Source organism: Heptranchias perlo, chromosome 19 (genome assembly GCF_035084215.1).
Source record: "Heptranchias perlo isolate sHepPer1 chromosome 19, sHepPer1.hap1, whole genome shotgun sequence".
NCBI classification, from domain to species: Eukaryota; Metazoa; Chordata; class Chondrichthyes; order Hexanchiformes; family Hexanchidae; genus Heptranchias; species Heptranchias perlo.
The window spans coordinates 48,185,488-48,202,180 of NC_090343.1; the positions used below are offsets into that span (position 1 = coordinate 48,185,488).

General features: G+C 45.1%; 1 protein-coding gene across 1 annotated transcript in view; it reads right to left on the minus strand.

Annotated features, from left to right (window-relative positions):
* The window catches only part of spo11 (SPO11 initiator of meiotic double stranded breaks), a 50,862-nt gene that overhangs the window by 18,923 nt on the left and 15,246 nt on the right, over positions 1 to 16,693 (minus strand). Inside the window, exons 3-5 of the mRNA XM_068000690.1 lie at positions 14,940 to 15,028; positions 13,130 to 13,196; positions 4,647 to 4,755 (exon numbers count right to left, since the gene is read on the minus strand). Coding sequence (XP_067856791.1) covers positions 4,647 to 4,755; positions 13,130 to 13,196; positions 14,940 to 15,028 — 265 coding nt within the window. The remainder of the gene's footprint in view (positions 1 to 4,646; positions 4,756 to 13,129; positions 13,197 to 14,939; positions 15,029 to 16,693) is intronic.

Consider the following 16,693-nt stretch of genomic DNA (forward strand, 5'->3'; position numbering starts at 1 on the left):
TTCCACTTTTTAGTAATTTGAGTCAAAAAGCCGTGGGTAATACAGCTCTAGGGATATGTTTGTGCATCAGAATACCCCAATGCTTGACTATACAACAAAACCTGTAAATTACAGACACCTTAGGGACTGGCATCAGGTGTCCTGTTTTTGTAGGTGTCCTTATTTTCAAAATAGTTATTGTATGTACTGTAAAGATTCTCAGTAGAATGGGGAGTTCTTTACCCAGCATAAATAGCGGTGGAGAAACTGCTCTATCCCTGAGATAGAGCCGTGCAAGCATTCAATCCCAGAGATAGAGCGGTTTCTCTGCCGCTATGCATGCAGGGTAAAGAGCTCCCCATTCCACAAAAGCCATTTCATTCACAAAACCTGGTGCTGCCTCGCGCTGACCGGCATACACTGACCTCATGAGAATTTGGGGGCAGAAAGGAAGCAAGCTGCAAGGGGAAGTGCCAGTGATCCCAACTCAGTGAAAGTTGCAGATACAGCAGCTTTTTTTTTATTCGTTCACGGGATGTGGGCGTCGCTGGCAAGGCCGGCATTTATTGCCCATCCCTAATTGCCCTCGAGAAGGTGGTGGTGAGCCGCCTTCTTGAACTGCTGCAGTCCGTGTGGTGACGGTTCTCCCACAGTGCTGTTAAGGAAGGGAGTTCCAGGATTGTGACCCAGCGACAATGAAGGAACAGCGATATATTTCCAAGTCGGGATGGTGTGTGACTTGGAGGGGAACGTGCAGGTGGTGTTGTTCCCATGCGCCTGCTGCCCTTGTCCTTCTAGGTGGTAGAGGTCGCGGGTTTGGGAGGTGCTGTCGAAGAAGCCTTGGCGAGTTGCTGCAGTGCATCCTGTGGATGGTGCACACTGCAGCCACAGTGCGCCGGTGGTGAAGGGAGTGAATGTTTAGGGTGGTGGATGGGGTGCCAATCAAGCGGGCTGCTTTATCTTGGATGGTGTCGAGCTTCTTGAGTGTTGTTGGAGCTGCACTCATCCAGGCAAGTGGAGAGTATTCCATCACACTCCTGACTTGTGCCTTGTAGATGGTGGAAAGGCTTTGGGGAGTCAGGAGGTGAGTCACTCGCCGCAGAATACCCAGCCTCTGACCTGCTCTCGTAGCCACAGTATTTATATGGCTGGTCCAGTTAAGTTTCTGGTCAATGGTGACCCCCAGGATGTTGATGGTGGGGGATTCGGCGATGGTAATGCCGTTGAATGTCAAGGGGAAGTGGTTAGACTCTCTCTTGTTGGAGATGGTCATTGCCTGGCACTTATCTGGCGCGAATGTTACTTGCCACTTATCAGCCCAAGCCTGGATGTTGTCCAGGTCTTGCTGCATGCAGGCTCGGACTGCTTCATTATCTGAGGGGTTGCGAATGGAACTGAACACTGTGCAGTCATCAGCGAACATCCCCATTTCTGACCTTATGATGGAGGGAAGGTCATTGATGAAGCAGCTGAAGATGGTTGGGCCTAAGACACTGCCCTGAGGAACACCTGCAGCAATGCCCTGGGGCTGAGATGATTGGCCTCCAACAACCACTACCATCTTCCTTTGTGCTAGGTATGACTCCAGCCACTGGAGAGTTTTCCCCCGGATTCCCATTGACTTCAATTTTACTAGGGCTCCTTGGTGCCACACTCGGTCAAATGCTGCCTTGATGTCAAGGGCAGTCACTCTCACCTCACCTCTGGAATTCAGCTCTTTTGTCCATGTTTGGACTAAGGCTGTAATGAGGTCTGGAGCCGAGTGGTCCTGGCGGAACCCAAACTGAGCATCGGTGAGCAGGTTATTGGTGAGTAAGTGCCGCTTGATAGCACTGTCGACGACACCTTCCATCACTTTGCTGATGATTGAGAGTAGACTGATGGGGCGGTAATTGGCCGGATTGGATTTGTCCTGCTTTTTGTGGACAGGACATACCTGGGCAATTTTCCACATTGTCGGGTGGATGCCAGTGTTGTAGCTGTACTGGAACAGCTTGGCTAGAGGCGCAGCTAGTTCTGGAGCACAAGTCTTCAGCGCTACAGCTGGGATGTTGTCAGGGCCCATAGCCTTTGCTGTATCCAGTGCACTCAGCCGTTTCTTGATATCACGTGGAGTGAATCGAATTGGCCGAAGACTGGCTTCCGTGATGGTGGGGATATCGGGAGGAGGCTGAGATGGATTATCCACTCGGCACTTCTGGCTGAAGATGGTTGCAAATGCTTCAGCCTTGTCTTTTGCACTCACGTGCTGGACTCCGCCATCATTGAGAATGGGGATGTTTGCAGAGCCTCCTCCTCCCGTTAGTTGTTTAATTGTCCACCACCATTCACGACTGGATGTGGCAGGACTGCAGAGCTTTGATCTGATCCATTGGTTGTGGAATCGCTTCGCTCTGTCTATAGCATGTTGCTTCCGCTGTTTAGCATGCATGTAGTCCTGAGTTGTAGCTTCACCAGGTTGGCACCTCATTTTTCGGTACGCCTGGTGCTGCTCCTGGCATGCTCTTCTACACTCTTCATTGAACCAGGGTTGATCCCCGGCTTGTTGGTAATGGTAGAGTGAGGAATATGCCGGGCCATGAGGTTACAGATTGTGCTGGAATACAATTCTGCTGCTGCTGATGGCCCACAGCGCCTCATGGATGCCCAGTTTTGAGCTGCTGGATCTGTTCTGAATCTATCCCATTTAGCACGGTGGTAGTGCCACACAACACGTTGGATGGTGTCCTCAGTGCGAAGACGGGATTTCATCTCCACGAGGACTGTGCGGTGGTCACTCCTACCAATACTGTCATGGACAGATGCATTTGCGACAGGGAGATTGGTGAGGACGAGGTCAAGTAAGTTTTTCCCTCGTGCTGGTTCGCTCACCACCTGCCGCAGGCCCAGTCTAGCAGCTATGTCCTTCAGGACTCGGCCAGCTCGGTCAGTAGTGGTGCTACCGAGCCACTCTTGGTGATGGATATTGAAGTCCCCCACCCAGAGTACATTCTGTGCCCTTGCTACCCTCAGTGCTTCCTCCAAGTGGTGTTCAACATGGAGGAGGACTGATTCATCAGCTGAGGGAGAACGGTAGGTGGTAATCAGCAGGAGGTTTCCTTGCCCATGTTTGACCTGATGCCATGAGATTTTATGGGGTCCAGAGTCAATGTTGAGGACTCCCAGGGCCACTCCCTCCTGACTGTATATCACTGTACCGCCACCTCTGGTGGGTCTGTCCTGCCGGTGGGACAGGACATACCCAGGGATGGTGATGGAAGAGTCTGGGACGTTGGCTGAAAGATATGATTCTGTGAGTATGGCTATGTCAGGCTGTTGCTTGACTAGTCTGTGGGACAGCTCTCCCAATTTTGGCACAAGTCCCCAGATGTTAGTAAGGAGGACCTTGCAGGGTCGACTGGGCTTGGTGTTTTGCCGTTGTCGTGTCCGGTGCCTCGTGGTCCGATGCCGGGTGGTCCGTCCGGTTTTATTCTTATTATGACTTTTCGTAGCGAGATTTTACAACTGAGTGGCTTGCTAGGCCATTTCAGAGGGCAATTAAGAATCAACCACATTGCTGTGGGTCTGGAGTCACATATAGGCCAGTCCGGGTAAGGGCGGCCTATATGTGACTCACATTAGTGAACCAGATGGGTTTTTACAACAATCCGGTAGTTTCATGGCCATCATTACTGATACTAGTATTTTAATTCCAGATTTTTATTTAATTAATTGAATTTTTTTAAAATTAATTAATTGAATTTAAATTCGCCAGCTGCCGTGGCGGGATTTGAACTCATGACTCTGGATTTTAGTCCAGGCCTCTGGATTACTAGCCCAGTAACATAACCACTATGCTACTGTACCCCTTTGCAACAGGCTGTGTCCCGTGTATTAAGTTGTAAAAGGGCTGGTGCATTGAAGGCTGTCCGTAGTTCGTAATTTGCGAGTGTCCCTGGTTTCAGAGTGCGTCTTGCATATTTTACCATATAAGTTATCCATGTCTCTCAATAGGTGTCCGTTTATATATAGGTTTTACTGTATAGCGTTTGGAGCACTGCTACATTATGCTTGCGTATATGACAGCACTCTGGTTCAGATATCCATTCATCCAAACGACAAGTAAATTACTATACTCTCAAACTCTCCACATATATAAAAGGAAAGTCTGACCTATCCATGTTTTCACAAAATTTACCCACTAGCGCTAGAAAAGAATTTGCCAGCTTTATGTAAAAAAAATGCACACAACACTCAAATGGAGAAACCCTGCTGTATTCAGAACGTACTATTTTTAGCGACAGCCATGAGTTAATTTTTTTTTTAAAACTGGATGCAAAATTAGTTAAATGTTATAAGCAGAAATTATTCCATAACCTGGGAACCATCTCTGATAACGATTAGACAGTTATAGAAGTTGTATAACTGAATTACTGTTCTCTACAGATGCTATGATTGCCCTGTAACAAGGGTTAATTTAGAATTGCATCCAGATTTTCTCCCCTCCCACTCAACGTTGGCAAATTCATTTCCTGTGGAAGATGCACTATATTTGATTAAATGTGGTTGATATCAATATCCGCTCAGCCTAGCCTTTGTAAACAAGACCATCATAACTGTGGCTATTTTTTAAAATGTACATCACTATGTTTTGCAGGAAAAGGAATACGTGAGCTGTGAGTACTTACTACGTGAAGACATCTGCGTGGCACTTTTAGCATACAGCATATATCATTGATAATACCATCGAGAATGATTTGTGAGCCAAACAACTGTGTATCGTTATAGTACAGGTCTCTGAAATAAAAATGAACATACTGCTGTCAAAGGCTAATTTTGCATTGGTGACATAGTACAGCTGCTTTACCTATGAAATGCTCTCAGGTGTTTCAAGGTAGACATGTCTTAGAGTCATAGAGTTATACAGCACGGATAGAGGCCCTTCGGCCCATCGTGTCCGCGCCGGCCATCAAGCCCTGTCTACTCTAATCCCATATTCCAGCATTTGGTCCGTAGCCTTGTATGCTATGGCATTTCAAGTGCTCATCCAAATGCTTCTTGAATGTTGTGAGGGTTCCTGCCTCCACAACCCTTTCAGGCAGTGAGTTCCAGACTCCAACCACCCTCTGGGTGAAAAAGTTCTTTCTCAAATCCCCTCTAAACCTCCCGCCTTTTACCTTGAATCTATGTCCCCTTGTTATAGAACCCTCAACGAAGGGAAAAAGCTCCTTAGTATCCATCCTATCTGTGCCCCTCATAATTTTGTACACCTCAATCATGTCCCCCCTCAGCCTCCTCTGCTCCAAGGAAAACAAACCCAATCTTCCCAGTCTCTCTTCATAGCTGAAGCGCTCCAGCCCTGGTAACATCCTGGTGAATCTCCTCTGCACCCTCTCCAAAGCGATCACATCCTTCCTGTAGTGTGGCGACCAGAACTGCACACAGTACTCCAGCTGTGGCCTAACCAGTGTTTTGTACAGCTCCATCATAACCTCCTTGCTCTTATATTCTATGCCTTGGCTAATAAAGGCAAGTATCCCATATGCCTTCTTTACCACCTTATCTACCTGTTCCGCCGCCTTCAGGGATCTGTGAACTTGCACACCAAGATCCCTCTGACCCTCTGTCTTGCCTAGGGTCCTCCCATTCATTGTGTATTCCCTTGCCTTGTTAGTCCCTCCAAAGTGCATCACCTCGCACTTTTCCGGGTTAAATTCCATTTGCCACTGTTCCGCCCATCTGACCAACCCATCTATATCGTCCTGCAGACTGAGGCTATCCTCCTCGCTATTTACCACCCTACCAATTTTTGTATCATCAGCAAACTTACTGATCATACCTTTTACATTCATATCCAAGTCGTTAATGTAGACCACAAACAGCAAGGGACCCAGCACCGATCCCTGTGGTACCCCACTGGCCACAGGCTTCCAGTCACAAAAACAACCTTCGACCATCACCCTCTGCCTTCTGCCACTAAGCCAGTTTTGTATCCAAAGTGCCAAGGCACCCTGGATTCCATGGGCTCGTACCTTCTTGACCAGTCTCCTGTGCGGGACTTTATCGAAGGCCTTACTGAAATCCATGTATACCACATCCACTGCGTTACCCTCATCCACACGCCTCGTCACCCCCTCAAAAAATTCAGTCAAATTAGTCAGACATGATCTTCCCTTGACAAAGCCATGTTGACTATCCCTGATTAATCCTTGCTTCTCCAAGTGGAGACTAATTTTGTCCTTCAGAATTTTTTCCAATAATTTTCCTACCACTGATGTTAGGCTCACTGGCCTGTAGTTCCCCGGTTTTTCCCTACTCCCCTTCTTGAATAATGGTACTACATTAGCGGTTCTCCAGTCCTCTGGCACATCCCCTGTGGCCAGAGAGGTTCTGAATATATGTGTTAGAGCCCCCGCAATCTCCTCCTTTGCCTCACACAGTAGCCTGGGATACATTTCGTCCGGGCCTGGGGATTTATCCATTTTTAGGCCTGCTAAAACCGCCAATACCTCCTCCCGCTCGATGTTAATATGTTCGAGTATATCACAGTCCCCCTGCCGTATTTCTATGTCTACATCGTCCTTCTCCATAGTGAAAACAGATGCAAAAAATTCATTTAGAACTCCTCCTACATCTGCCGGCTCCACACACAGATTGCCATTTTTGTCCCTAATGGGCCCTATTTTTTCCCTAGTCATCCTCTTACCCTTAATATACTTATAAAACATCTTAGGATTTTCCTTTATTTTGCTCGCCAGTGTTATTTCATGGCCCCTCCTTGATCTCCTAATTTCCTTTTTAAGTATCCCCCTGCACTTTTTGTACTCCTCTAGGGCTTCCTCCGTCTTTAGCCTTTTGTATCTGCCAAAAGCCCTCCTTTTTTTCCTAATCCATTCTCGTATATCCCCTGACATCCAAGGTTCCCTGGAGTTCTTGGAACCACCCTTGACCTTTACGGGAACATGTTGCCATTGTATGGTCTCAATCTCCCTTCTGAAAGACTCCCATTGCTCCGATGCGGATTTTCCTACAAGCAGCTGATCCCAGTCCATTTTGGCCAGATCCTGCCTTATCCTATTAAAATCGGCCTTCCCCCAATTTAGAACCTTTATTTCCGGCCCCTCCCTATCCTTTTCCATGACCACCTTAAATCTCACCGAATTATGGTCACTGTCACCAAAGTGCTCACCTACTAGCACTTCTTCCACTTGGCCGGCCACATTCCCTAGAATTAGGTCCAGTACCGCCCCCTCTCTTGTAGGACTTTCTACATGCTGGCTCAAAAAGCTCTCCTGGATGCACGTTAAGAATTTTGTACCCTCTAAGCCTTTTACACTCTGAGTATCCCAGTTAATATTGGGGAAGTTGAAATCCCCCACTATTATTACCCTATTATTTGCACAATTTTCTGAGATTTGCCTACATATCTGTTCCTCTATCTCCCCCTGACTGTTTGGGGGCCTATAGTACACTCCCATCAAAGTGCTTGCCCCCTTTTTGTTTTTAAGCTCCACCCATATGGCCTCATTAGAGGAACCTGCTAATATATCATCCCTCCTTATGGCAGTAATTGATTCTTTAATTAATATTGCAACCCCCCCTCCTCTTATACCTCCCCCTCTGTCTCGCCTGAAGATTCTGTACCCCGGAATATTGAGCTGCCAGTCTTGCCCCTCCCTCAACCATGTCTCTGTGACAGCAACAATATCATACTCCCATGTGTTTATCAACACCTTCAGTTCATCCACCTTATTCGCAAGACTCCTTGCATTAAAATAGATGCCATCCAGCCTTGCCCTCACATATTTGCCCTGTCTTCCAAGCTGACTTGTTTTTTTTCTCTATATTTGGCTGCACATCACCCCCTATTGTAGCTCCACTCTGTATCCCATCCCCCTGCCAAGTTAGTTTAAACCCCCCCCAACAGTGCTAGCAAACCTCCCCGCAAGGATATTTGTCCCGCTCTGGTTCAGGTGCAACCCGTCCGACTTGTACAAGTCCCACCTTCCCCAGAAGCAGGCCCAGTGATCCAGGAAACTGAAACCCTCCCTCCTGCACCAACTCTTTAGCCACGCATTCATCTGTTCTATCCTCCTATTTCTATACTCACTAGCCCGTGGCACTGGGAGTAATCCAGAGATTACAACCTTTGAGGTCCTGCTCTTTAATCTGCTACCTAGCTCCCTAAATTCTTGATGCAGGACCTCATCTCCCTTCCTACCTATGTCGTTGGTCCCAATGTGGACCACGACCTCTGCCTGCTCACCCTCCCCCTTGAGAATGCCCTGAGCTTGTGAAACTGAGCCAAACTCAATCAGGTGCATCTTATTAATGCTATGGAAGGGGGGGGGGTCTCCAATGTCCAGATGTTAAGACAAAATGAGTGTAGGGAGAGCACTTTCAATCTAAACTACTTCCTTCATTTAGGTAAGATTCTTACCTAAGGTCACTGGTGCAATGCATTACAGCCACACCACACTGCCACGTTGAGGTAGCCATGATGTGGAGATGCCGGTGATGGACTGGGGTGGACAAATGTAAGGAATCTTACAACACCAGGTTATAGTCCAACAGTTTTATTTGAAAATCACAAGCTTTCGGAGATTATCTCCTTCATCAGGTGAGTCAGATCACTCACCTGACGAAGGAGATAATCTCCGAAAGCTTGTGATTTTCAAATAAAACTGTTGGACTATAACCTGGTGTTGTAAGATTCCTTACGTTGAGGTAGGCCATAGGTTTTGTGCCCCTTAGCTTCCAGATACTGAATTCCAGATCTCAGCTATACCATGGGTAGAGTTGCCAACTCTGGTTGGAGGTTTCATCGCATGACCTCTCACCCCCAACTGCCCTGCCCCCAACACTGGTCACCCTCATGGCGCACTGCCTTCCCATGCCAATTGGAAACCGAAATGACTTCCATTACCCATCTGGATGATTCTTGACTGTCAGTCAAACAGCCTTTTTTCCTCCATCTCCAACTTTAATAACCAAAACGAAAGTGTTCAAAGAAATTGAAACAAAAAACATTTTTTTTTTTTTTAACTCCCCTATGATTTTTTTCCCAGGTCCCTTGCAACAATAACAACAACTTGCTTTTATATAGCGCATTTAATGTAGTAAAACGTCCCAAGGTGCTTCAGAGGAGCGTTATCTAACAAAATTTGACACCGAGCCACATCAGCAGGTCCTTGTGGCGCACCTCTGTCTTGTGCACCTGCCCATCCCAGAACTGCACGCCGTGCCTGCTGTGAATGGTGATGTGCCTCCTCCTCAGATGTACCATGGAATACATCTATTGTGCCCCCATCCTGATGTTGTCAGTTTGAGGGGCTCCCAAATGTAGGTACATTTGTGCGAACACAAGAATTCCCAATCTCAACAAAGAAATTTCAGTCTAAACACAAAGAACTCCCAGCCAAAGGCTTGTCCACAGAACTGGGTGCTCAGCTGCAACACCTCACCTTTTATTGAGATGTGTCAATCACTGATTTAAAGGGTCAAATGGGCTTCAGCTGCATCTTGCCTCCGTTTCTATGGCGTGTTTTAGAAGCCACTGTAGCAAAGGCAGAGTGGTTTTAATTGGGGATTTTAGCTTTCATATTGATTGGGATAAGCAGACGAGCTCATGTCAGAAAGTTAGTGAATTTCTTGAGTATGTTCAGGACAGCTTTCTGCAACAATATGTCCTAGAACCAACAAGGGGGCAGGCTATATTAGATTTAATAATGAGTAATGAACCAGATTTAGTTAACAGCCTAACGGTACGTGAACATTTATCTAATAGCGATCATAATACGATCGAGTTCAACGTTGTGTTTGAAAGGGAGAAACCCGTATCAGTTACTAAGATTCTAAATTTAGGTAAGACCGACTTCAACAGGATGAGCCAGAGAGTGTTCACGGTAAACTGGGCAAATCTGTTAATGGGTAAAACGACAGAAGATCAGTGGGAAATGTTAAAAGAAGAATTTAACATGATACAGAACCAGTTTATGCTCCTAAGGGCAAGAGAACCACTCAACAAAAAAAGCAGCTATGGATGACAAGAGGTAAGGAACAACATAAAACTAAAAGAAAAAGCATACAAAAATGCAAAAAATAGCACAGATCCTGGCGACTGGGAGAGATGCAAAGAACAGCAAAGGGTGACAAAACAGATAGTAAGAGCTACAAAAAGGGAGTATGAAAAGAAACTTGCAAGGGATATCAAAATCAACACAAAAATTTTTACAATTATATTAGGAAAAAGAGGGTATTCAAGAGCAATGTGGGCTCCTTAAAAACTGATAATGGTGATTTTGTAAATGAAAATAAGGAAATGGCGGACATGTTAAATAATTACTTTGCGTCAGTATTTACAGTAGAGGAAGAGGATAGCATGCCAGACACCACAGGAAACTAAATTTGAATCAGGGGCGGGGACTCACCATAATTAACATAAGCAAATTAACGGTAATGAAGAAAATAATGGCACTAAAAAGTGACAAATCCTCTGGATTAGATGGTTTCCATCCAAGGGTTTTAAAGGAAGTAGGTGAGAACATTGCAGAAGCCTTAACTATAATCTTCCAAAGTTCTCTCGATTCAGGAACCATTCCTTTAAATTGGAAAATTGCACATGTCACTCCGCTATTTAACAAAGGTGAGAGAGGGAAACCAGGAATTATAGACCAGTTAGCCTAACATCTGTTGTCGGGAAACTACTAGAGCTTATAATTGAGGATAGAGTGACTGAACACCTTGAAATTTTTCAGCTGATCAGAGAGAGCCAGCATGGATTTGTAAAGGTAGGTCATGGCTAATTAACCTGATGGAATTTTTTGAAGCGGTGACTAAACTAGTGGACAGGGGAATGTCTATGGATGTTGTTCATATGGACTCCCAGAGGCAGTCGATAAAGTCCTTCATAACATAACCTATGTCCCTCATAATGTTAGCTAAAGCTGAAGCTTGTGGAATTGAGGGCAAATTATTGACATGGTTAGGAAATTGTCTCAGTGGCAGGAGACAGAGTAGGGATAATGGGCAGGTACTCAAATTGGCAGTATGTGACTAGTGGTGTCCCACAGGGATCTGTGTTGGGGCCCCAACTATTCCCTGTATTTATTAATGACTTAGATGACAGGATAGAGAGCCACATATCCAAGTTTACTGATGACACAAAGATAGGCAGTATTGTAAGCAGTGTAAATGGAAGCATAAAATTACAGCGAGATATTAATAGATTAAGTAAATGGGCAAAACTGTAGCAAATGGATTTCAATGCAGGCAAGTGTGAGGTCATCCACTTTGGACCTAAAAAGGATAGATCAGAGTACTTTCTAAATTTTGAAAAGCTCGAAACAGTGGAGGGCCCATGTACATAGATCATTAAAATGTCATGGACAGGTACAGAAAATAATCAAAAAGGCGAATGGAATGCTGGCCTTTATATCTAGAGGACTAGAATACAAGGGGGTAAAATTTAGGCTATAGCTATACAAAGCCCTGGTTAGACCACACCTGGAGTACTGTGTTCAGTTCTGGGCACCACACCTTAGGAAGGATATATTGGCCTTGAAGGGAGTGCAGCGTAGATTTACTAGAATGATACCTGGACTCCAAGGGTTAAATTACGAGCAGAGATTACACAAACTAGGGTTGTATTCCCTGGAATTTAGAAGATTACGGCGTGATTTGATTGAAGTTTTCAAGATATTAAGGAGAACCGATAAGGTAGGGAGAGAGAAACTATTTCCGCTGGTTGGAGAGTCTAGGACTAGGGGACATAGCCTAAAAATTAGAGCCAGGACTTACAGGAGTGAAGTTAGGAAACACTTCTACAAGCAAAGGGTGGTAGAAGTTTGGAACGCTCTTCCGCAAGCGGCAGCGAATGCTAGCTCAATTGTTAATTTTAAATCTGAGATTGATAGATTTTTGTTAACCAAAGGTATTAAGGGATATGGGGCTAACGCGGGTATATGGAGTTAGGTCACAGATCAGCCATGATCTCATTGAATGGCGGAACAGGCTCGAGAGGCTAAATGGCCTACTCCTATGTTCCACAGTAGATACGTTCAGGAGAAGTTAAATTTGATTCTGTTGCAGAATCCACAAAAAGTTAATCACTGTAAATTTTCAGAAGGGAACTGGATAAGTACTTGAAGGGAAAAAATTTGCAGGGCTACGGGGAAAGGGCGGGGGAGTGGGACTAGCTGGATTGCTCTTGCAGAGAGTCGGCATGGGCTCGACTGGCCGAACTGCCTCCTTCTATTCTGTAACCATTCTATGATTCTACAAAGTATTTAAATCAGCCCTTTAAATATCAGCCCGCTGGTTTTAAGTGCTGGCGGGATTTCCAGGTATCTGTTGCGCATCCTAATGCTCCTGGGTCAAACCCGGAAGTGGGCGCATTACAGCCGGGATGAGGTCCCGCTCCAAAAAGCTGGCGCTTTAACCTCCCACCCGCCCCCAACCCATCCGTTCTTGGGGGTTAAAATTACCCCCCAGATACCTTAGTAGACCAGAGGTTAACCTAAAAGGTTTCTGGTCTAACTGACTCACAGCTACATCAATCAGCATTGAGCCACTGGAGGTGTACTACTCAGATCATTCCTGACCCCAGCTCATTTTTCTTGTAAAACATTACACATTTGTACACCACAATATGACAGATAAGTCTCTGAAAAATACAGTCAACGGACTTGATTTACTTTGAAGTTCCTTCATCTCTGGTGCCAACCAACCATCAGCATTTACACAGATTACACCCTCAGATTCTGCTAGAAATAACAGAGAAAATCTTCCTGCTGTGATATCGCTATCACATAACAACTAGAGGAAATCATTCCCCAGAAACAGGAATAACTAATGTAATGAAGGGACAACATGGAGCCAATTTGTGCAGAGCCAAAGTGGATGGATACATTTATTAAATTCCTGTGTGGGTTATATTATTAAAGTCATTAATTATTATTCTAATAGTACACAGAAGAGTTTCAATCCCACAGACGGGGCTAATGCTGAGTGACTGCGATATTGGTTTCCAATTTTTGTTGATCTTACCATGCCAATTTACAACAAATCATGGTGAGTAATGTATATTATTCAGTACCAACTCCACTATAGACATACATTTGCTACCTCCTGTCACAATTATATTAATATATTGTCCGAACGTTTCGGTCACCTTTTAGTTGCATAAGTATTGGTCTGCACCAGCTTGTAGATCATCGACAGGGTCTTAAGTATTAGAGCTGCAATGGAAAAAGTTATTAGTACCACGTACCGCCTTCAGAAACCTATCATTTCTGCCTGTCATGTAGTGGCAGAAAACAGGTCCACCCCCACCGTTCCCCACACAACAGCCTCCCAATCTCACCTGTTATCAAGGGAAGGCACTCCAGACCAGTCCTGAACACATTCTAGTCGCTGGATAGAGAGCACTGACCTGGGAGCAGGATACCTGGCTGCCCTACATTAATATTATTTGACATGGGTGGCTTAATCTTTGAGACAAGCATATGTTACTGGTGTGGGTACAGTAGCGAGTGTTTATGTTAATAGACTAGTAATCCAGAGAATGTGAGTTCAAAGCCTATGTTGGCAGTTTGAGAATTTGAATTCATTTTTTAAAAATCTGAAATAAAAAGCTGGTGTCATTAAAAGTAACCATGAAGCTGTCGGATTGTTGTAAAAACCCAAATGGTTCACAAATGTCCTTCAGGGTAAGAAACCTGTCGTTCTTACCTGATGGAAAGGCGGAAACAGCTGAAAGAAGGGCCGCCATGTGGGGCAAAGGAAGGGAGTAGGCACAAGAGGCCAGAATCAGAAGATTGGTGAGTTTACAGTGTGTGTGTGTGTGTGTGTGTGTGTGTGTGTGTGTGTGTGTGGGGGGGGGGGGGGGGGGGGGATGGGTGGTGGTTTGGGCTAGAGGATGTCAGAGAGATCGGGAGGTGTGAGCCAAGAAGGGATTTAAACTCGGAGATGAGAATGTTAAATTTGAGGTGGTGGGGAACCTGAAATGTTCACACATGAGCAATGGGTGAGTGATCTTTGTGATGGAGAAGATATTGGTTCAGAAACTCAGCTTGTAGTCAAATAGGACGCTTAGTTTGTAAACAGTCTGGTTCAGCCTGAGATAGTGGTCGAGGAGTAGCACTGGATCGGAAGTAAGGACACAGAGTTTGTTGTTGGGGATGAAGACAATGGCTTAAATGTTCCCAATCTTTAGCTGGAGGAAACTGTGGCTCATCCAAGCCTGGATGTCAGACAAACAGTCTCACACACCACAGAGGGAATGCAGAGGATGAGAGATGGTGGAGAGGTAGAGCTGGTTGTCATCAGCGTACATTTGGAAGTTGACCCCCTTGTCTGTGGATGATGTTGCCAAGGAGCAACATTTAAATAAGGGTGAGTTGGGGTGCCAAGGATAAAGAATTTGTTTTTAGTGTGCATTGATAGTTACCTAGGCAAAGTGGCAGCTAATTTGTGCATAGCAAGATCCCACAAAATGAATGACCTGTGATATTTGTTGAGTCACCTTGGGACTTTTTCTATGTCAAAGATGTTATACAAATGGACTAGGAAGGCCAAAGGTTTGATCTCCATTCTGTGTTGAGTTAGCTATTCTGAGCCACAGCAGCAGTAGGAACAATGGAATTATAATCAGTGTCCCTGGGGAAATTAGGCAGATTCCATCTCCTGATCTCCATCAATGGACCGCTGCATTGTGGATGTCAGGTGAGGATAGGGATAGGATGTGGCTGTGATGCATTGAACTCCCAAGATCAAACAGCCTGTCAAAATTCATCGTTAAGATCACACATAATGGACTACCAGAGGGCGACTGATGCCCATGGAATATGAACTCAACAAGGAGTCAACTACTGCCAAAGAGAGGAGAAAACTGGCAGAACATAATTGGCAAAAAAATGTATGTTAAATACAAAATAAAACATATACTTATATGAATAGCAATCACTGAAATAATTACTTACCAAACCTATGGATTGATTTGGAGCACTCACACTTCACCTTACTCATAGTACAGTCAGATACCATCTGTAAACCAACATTGCCATCAAACCTGTCAATATGAAACATGTAACTACATTAGGCTTTGCTTTTCATTACTGCCTCCTTTTTAACCCTTCTGTAGACTCCCTATGCTATACAAAAAAACCAGCTTCCGGCCTTTTGCTAATCCCAACGTTTAGTTGCCCCTCCCCTTCTTGTGATGATGTTCTTGACCCCTGTCCATGGTGGAAGAGGTAAAATAAGAATCTTATCACATGGAGATTCACCACATGTGGTGCAACTTGTTGAGACACAGTAAATTCTACTCCTTGGAAAAATACCACTGAGTACTTCTGTAATCTGAAGAGTGATATTATAGATCAGGGTGTCCAAACTACAGCCCATGGGGCATATGTCATCCTCAATCCTGGCAATCTGGTCCTTGAAGTCCATGCAACTTATTCCTATTTGCACTTCTATTTCTTATTTGCAGGTTTGAATTTTGTGAGCTGGAGATATAGAAAGGGCAGTTCTTGGTGCTGTTGCCTAATCAGTAGATAAATCCTAAATTAGAATGCCAAGATCTGTTAGTACCCGCAACTTAAGATATGCAAATTATTGAGAACATAGATTTAAATTTTCTACATGCCCCCGAGGCTCCATGGTTTAGCATAGGTATTGACTAGACAAAAAGCTTGGATATCCAAATTATATATGGACACTGGAAGAACAAATATTTTTGTCAGAAATACTGCTAACTTGAAAGATAAAGGGGTAGGAATTATGATCAGTGCTATTTTGTACAAACACTTAACTTGCTTCTACCAAATTCCTTTCCTGCGTAATTGCAATGCAGCTGTTAACCCATTTATTTTAAACTTGTTACCACATGGACCAAAGGGAAACTGGAGGAAGAGTCACTGAGATGCAAGCCTCGATTTTAACTCGGTTTCACTGGCGGGTTCCACACTGTGCGGGACTTGCATGATCCGGAGTAACAATAGTGTGAATTGGACAGGCGGGGAGCCCTCATGACGTCGTTGGCGTGAGGCCTGTGCAATTTTAACTCCAGGGCCTCATTTCTACGTGGGAAGTCAGACTCCCACCCGAACCCTGTAGGAATCGCTATCTGGCTGGCGGGCAGCGTCAGGATTTCGGGTGACAGAAGGCCGCTGCCAGGGACCCGAGAGAACAGTCCCCGACATAAGGAAAGTGGTGAGAGAGCGGTCTGGAGTCTATCTCAGTTGGGGAAGGGGAGAGATGCCCAAAATCATTGTTGCTTGCTGCGTTCTGCGTATTATTGCAGGAGACGATGGTAATGAAGAAGGGTGAACAGGAAGGAGAGGAGGTTGAGCAGGAGAGCCATCGGCTTGCAGCTGGAGAAAGGAGGCGGGAATTGATAGCTGAGTGCTTTTAGTAAGAGAAAGTTGAGAAACTGAATAAAACTCCCCTCTTCCCTAAAATACGTTCCCTGTCCCTGTCACCAACTGCAACACAAAGACCTGCATTCCCAAAGGCTTCTGTACCGTGCCTCCATAATACAGTAGTACTCTCATGTCATCATCCAAGTCCACTAAGTTGCGAATATCTACAGAAATGAATTCTGAAGTCTATATGGTCCATCTCCAATGCCGACACCTGAGATCAGTGTTCCCGAATCACAGGCTTTTTTTTTTTTAAGACTGGACCTCTGAAATCTGGGTCCCTCGTCTCCTCAGCTAAGGCGTCTCCACAC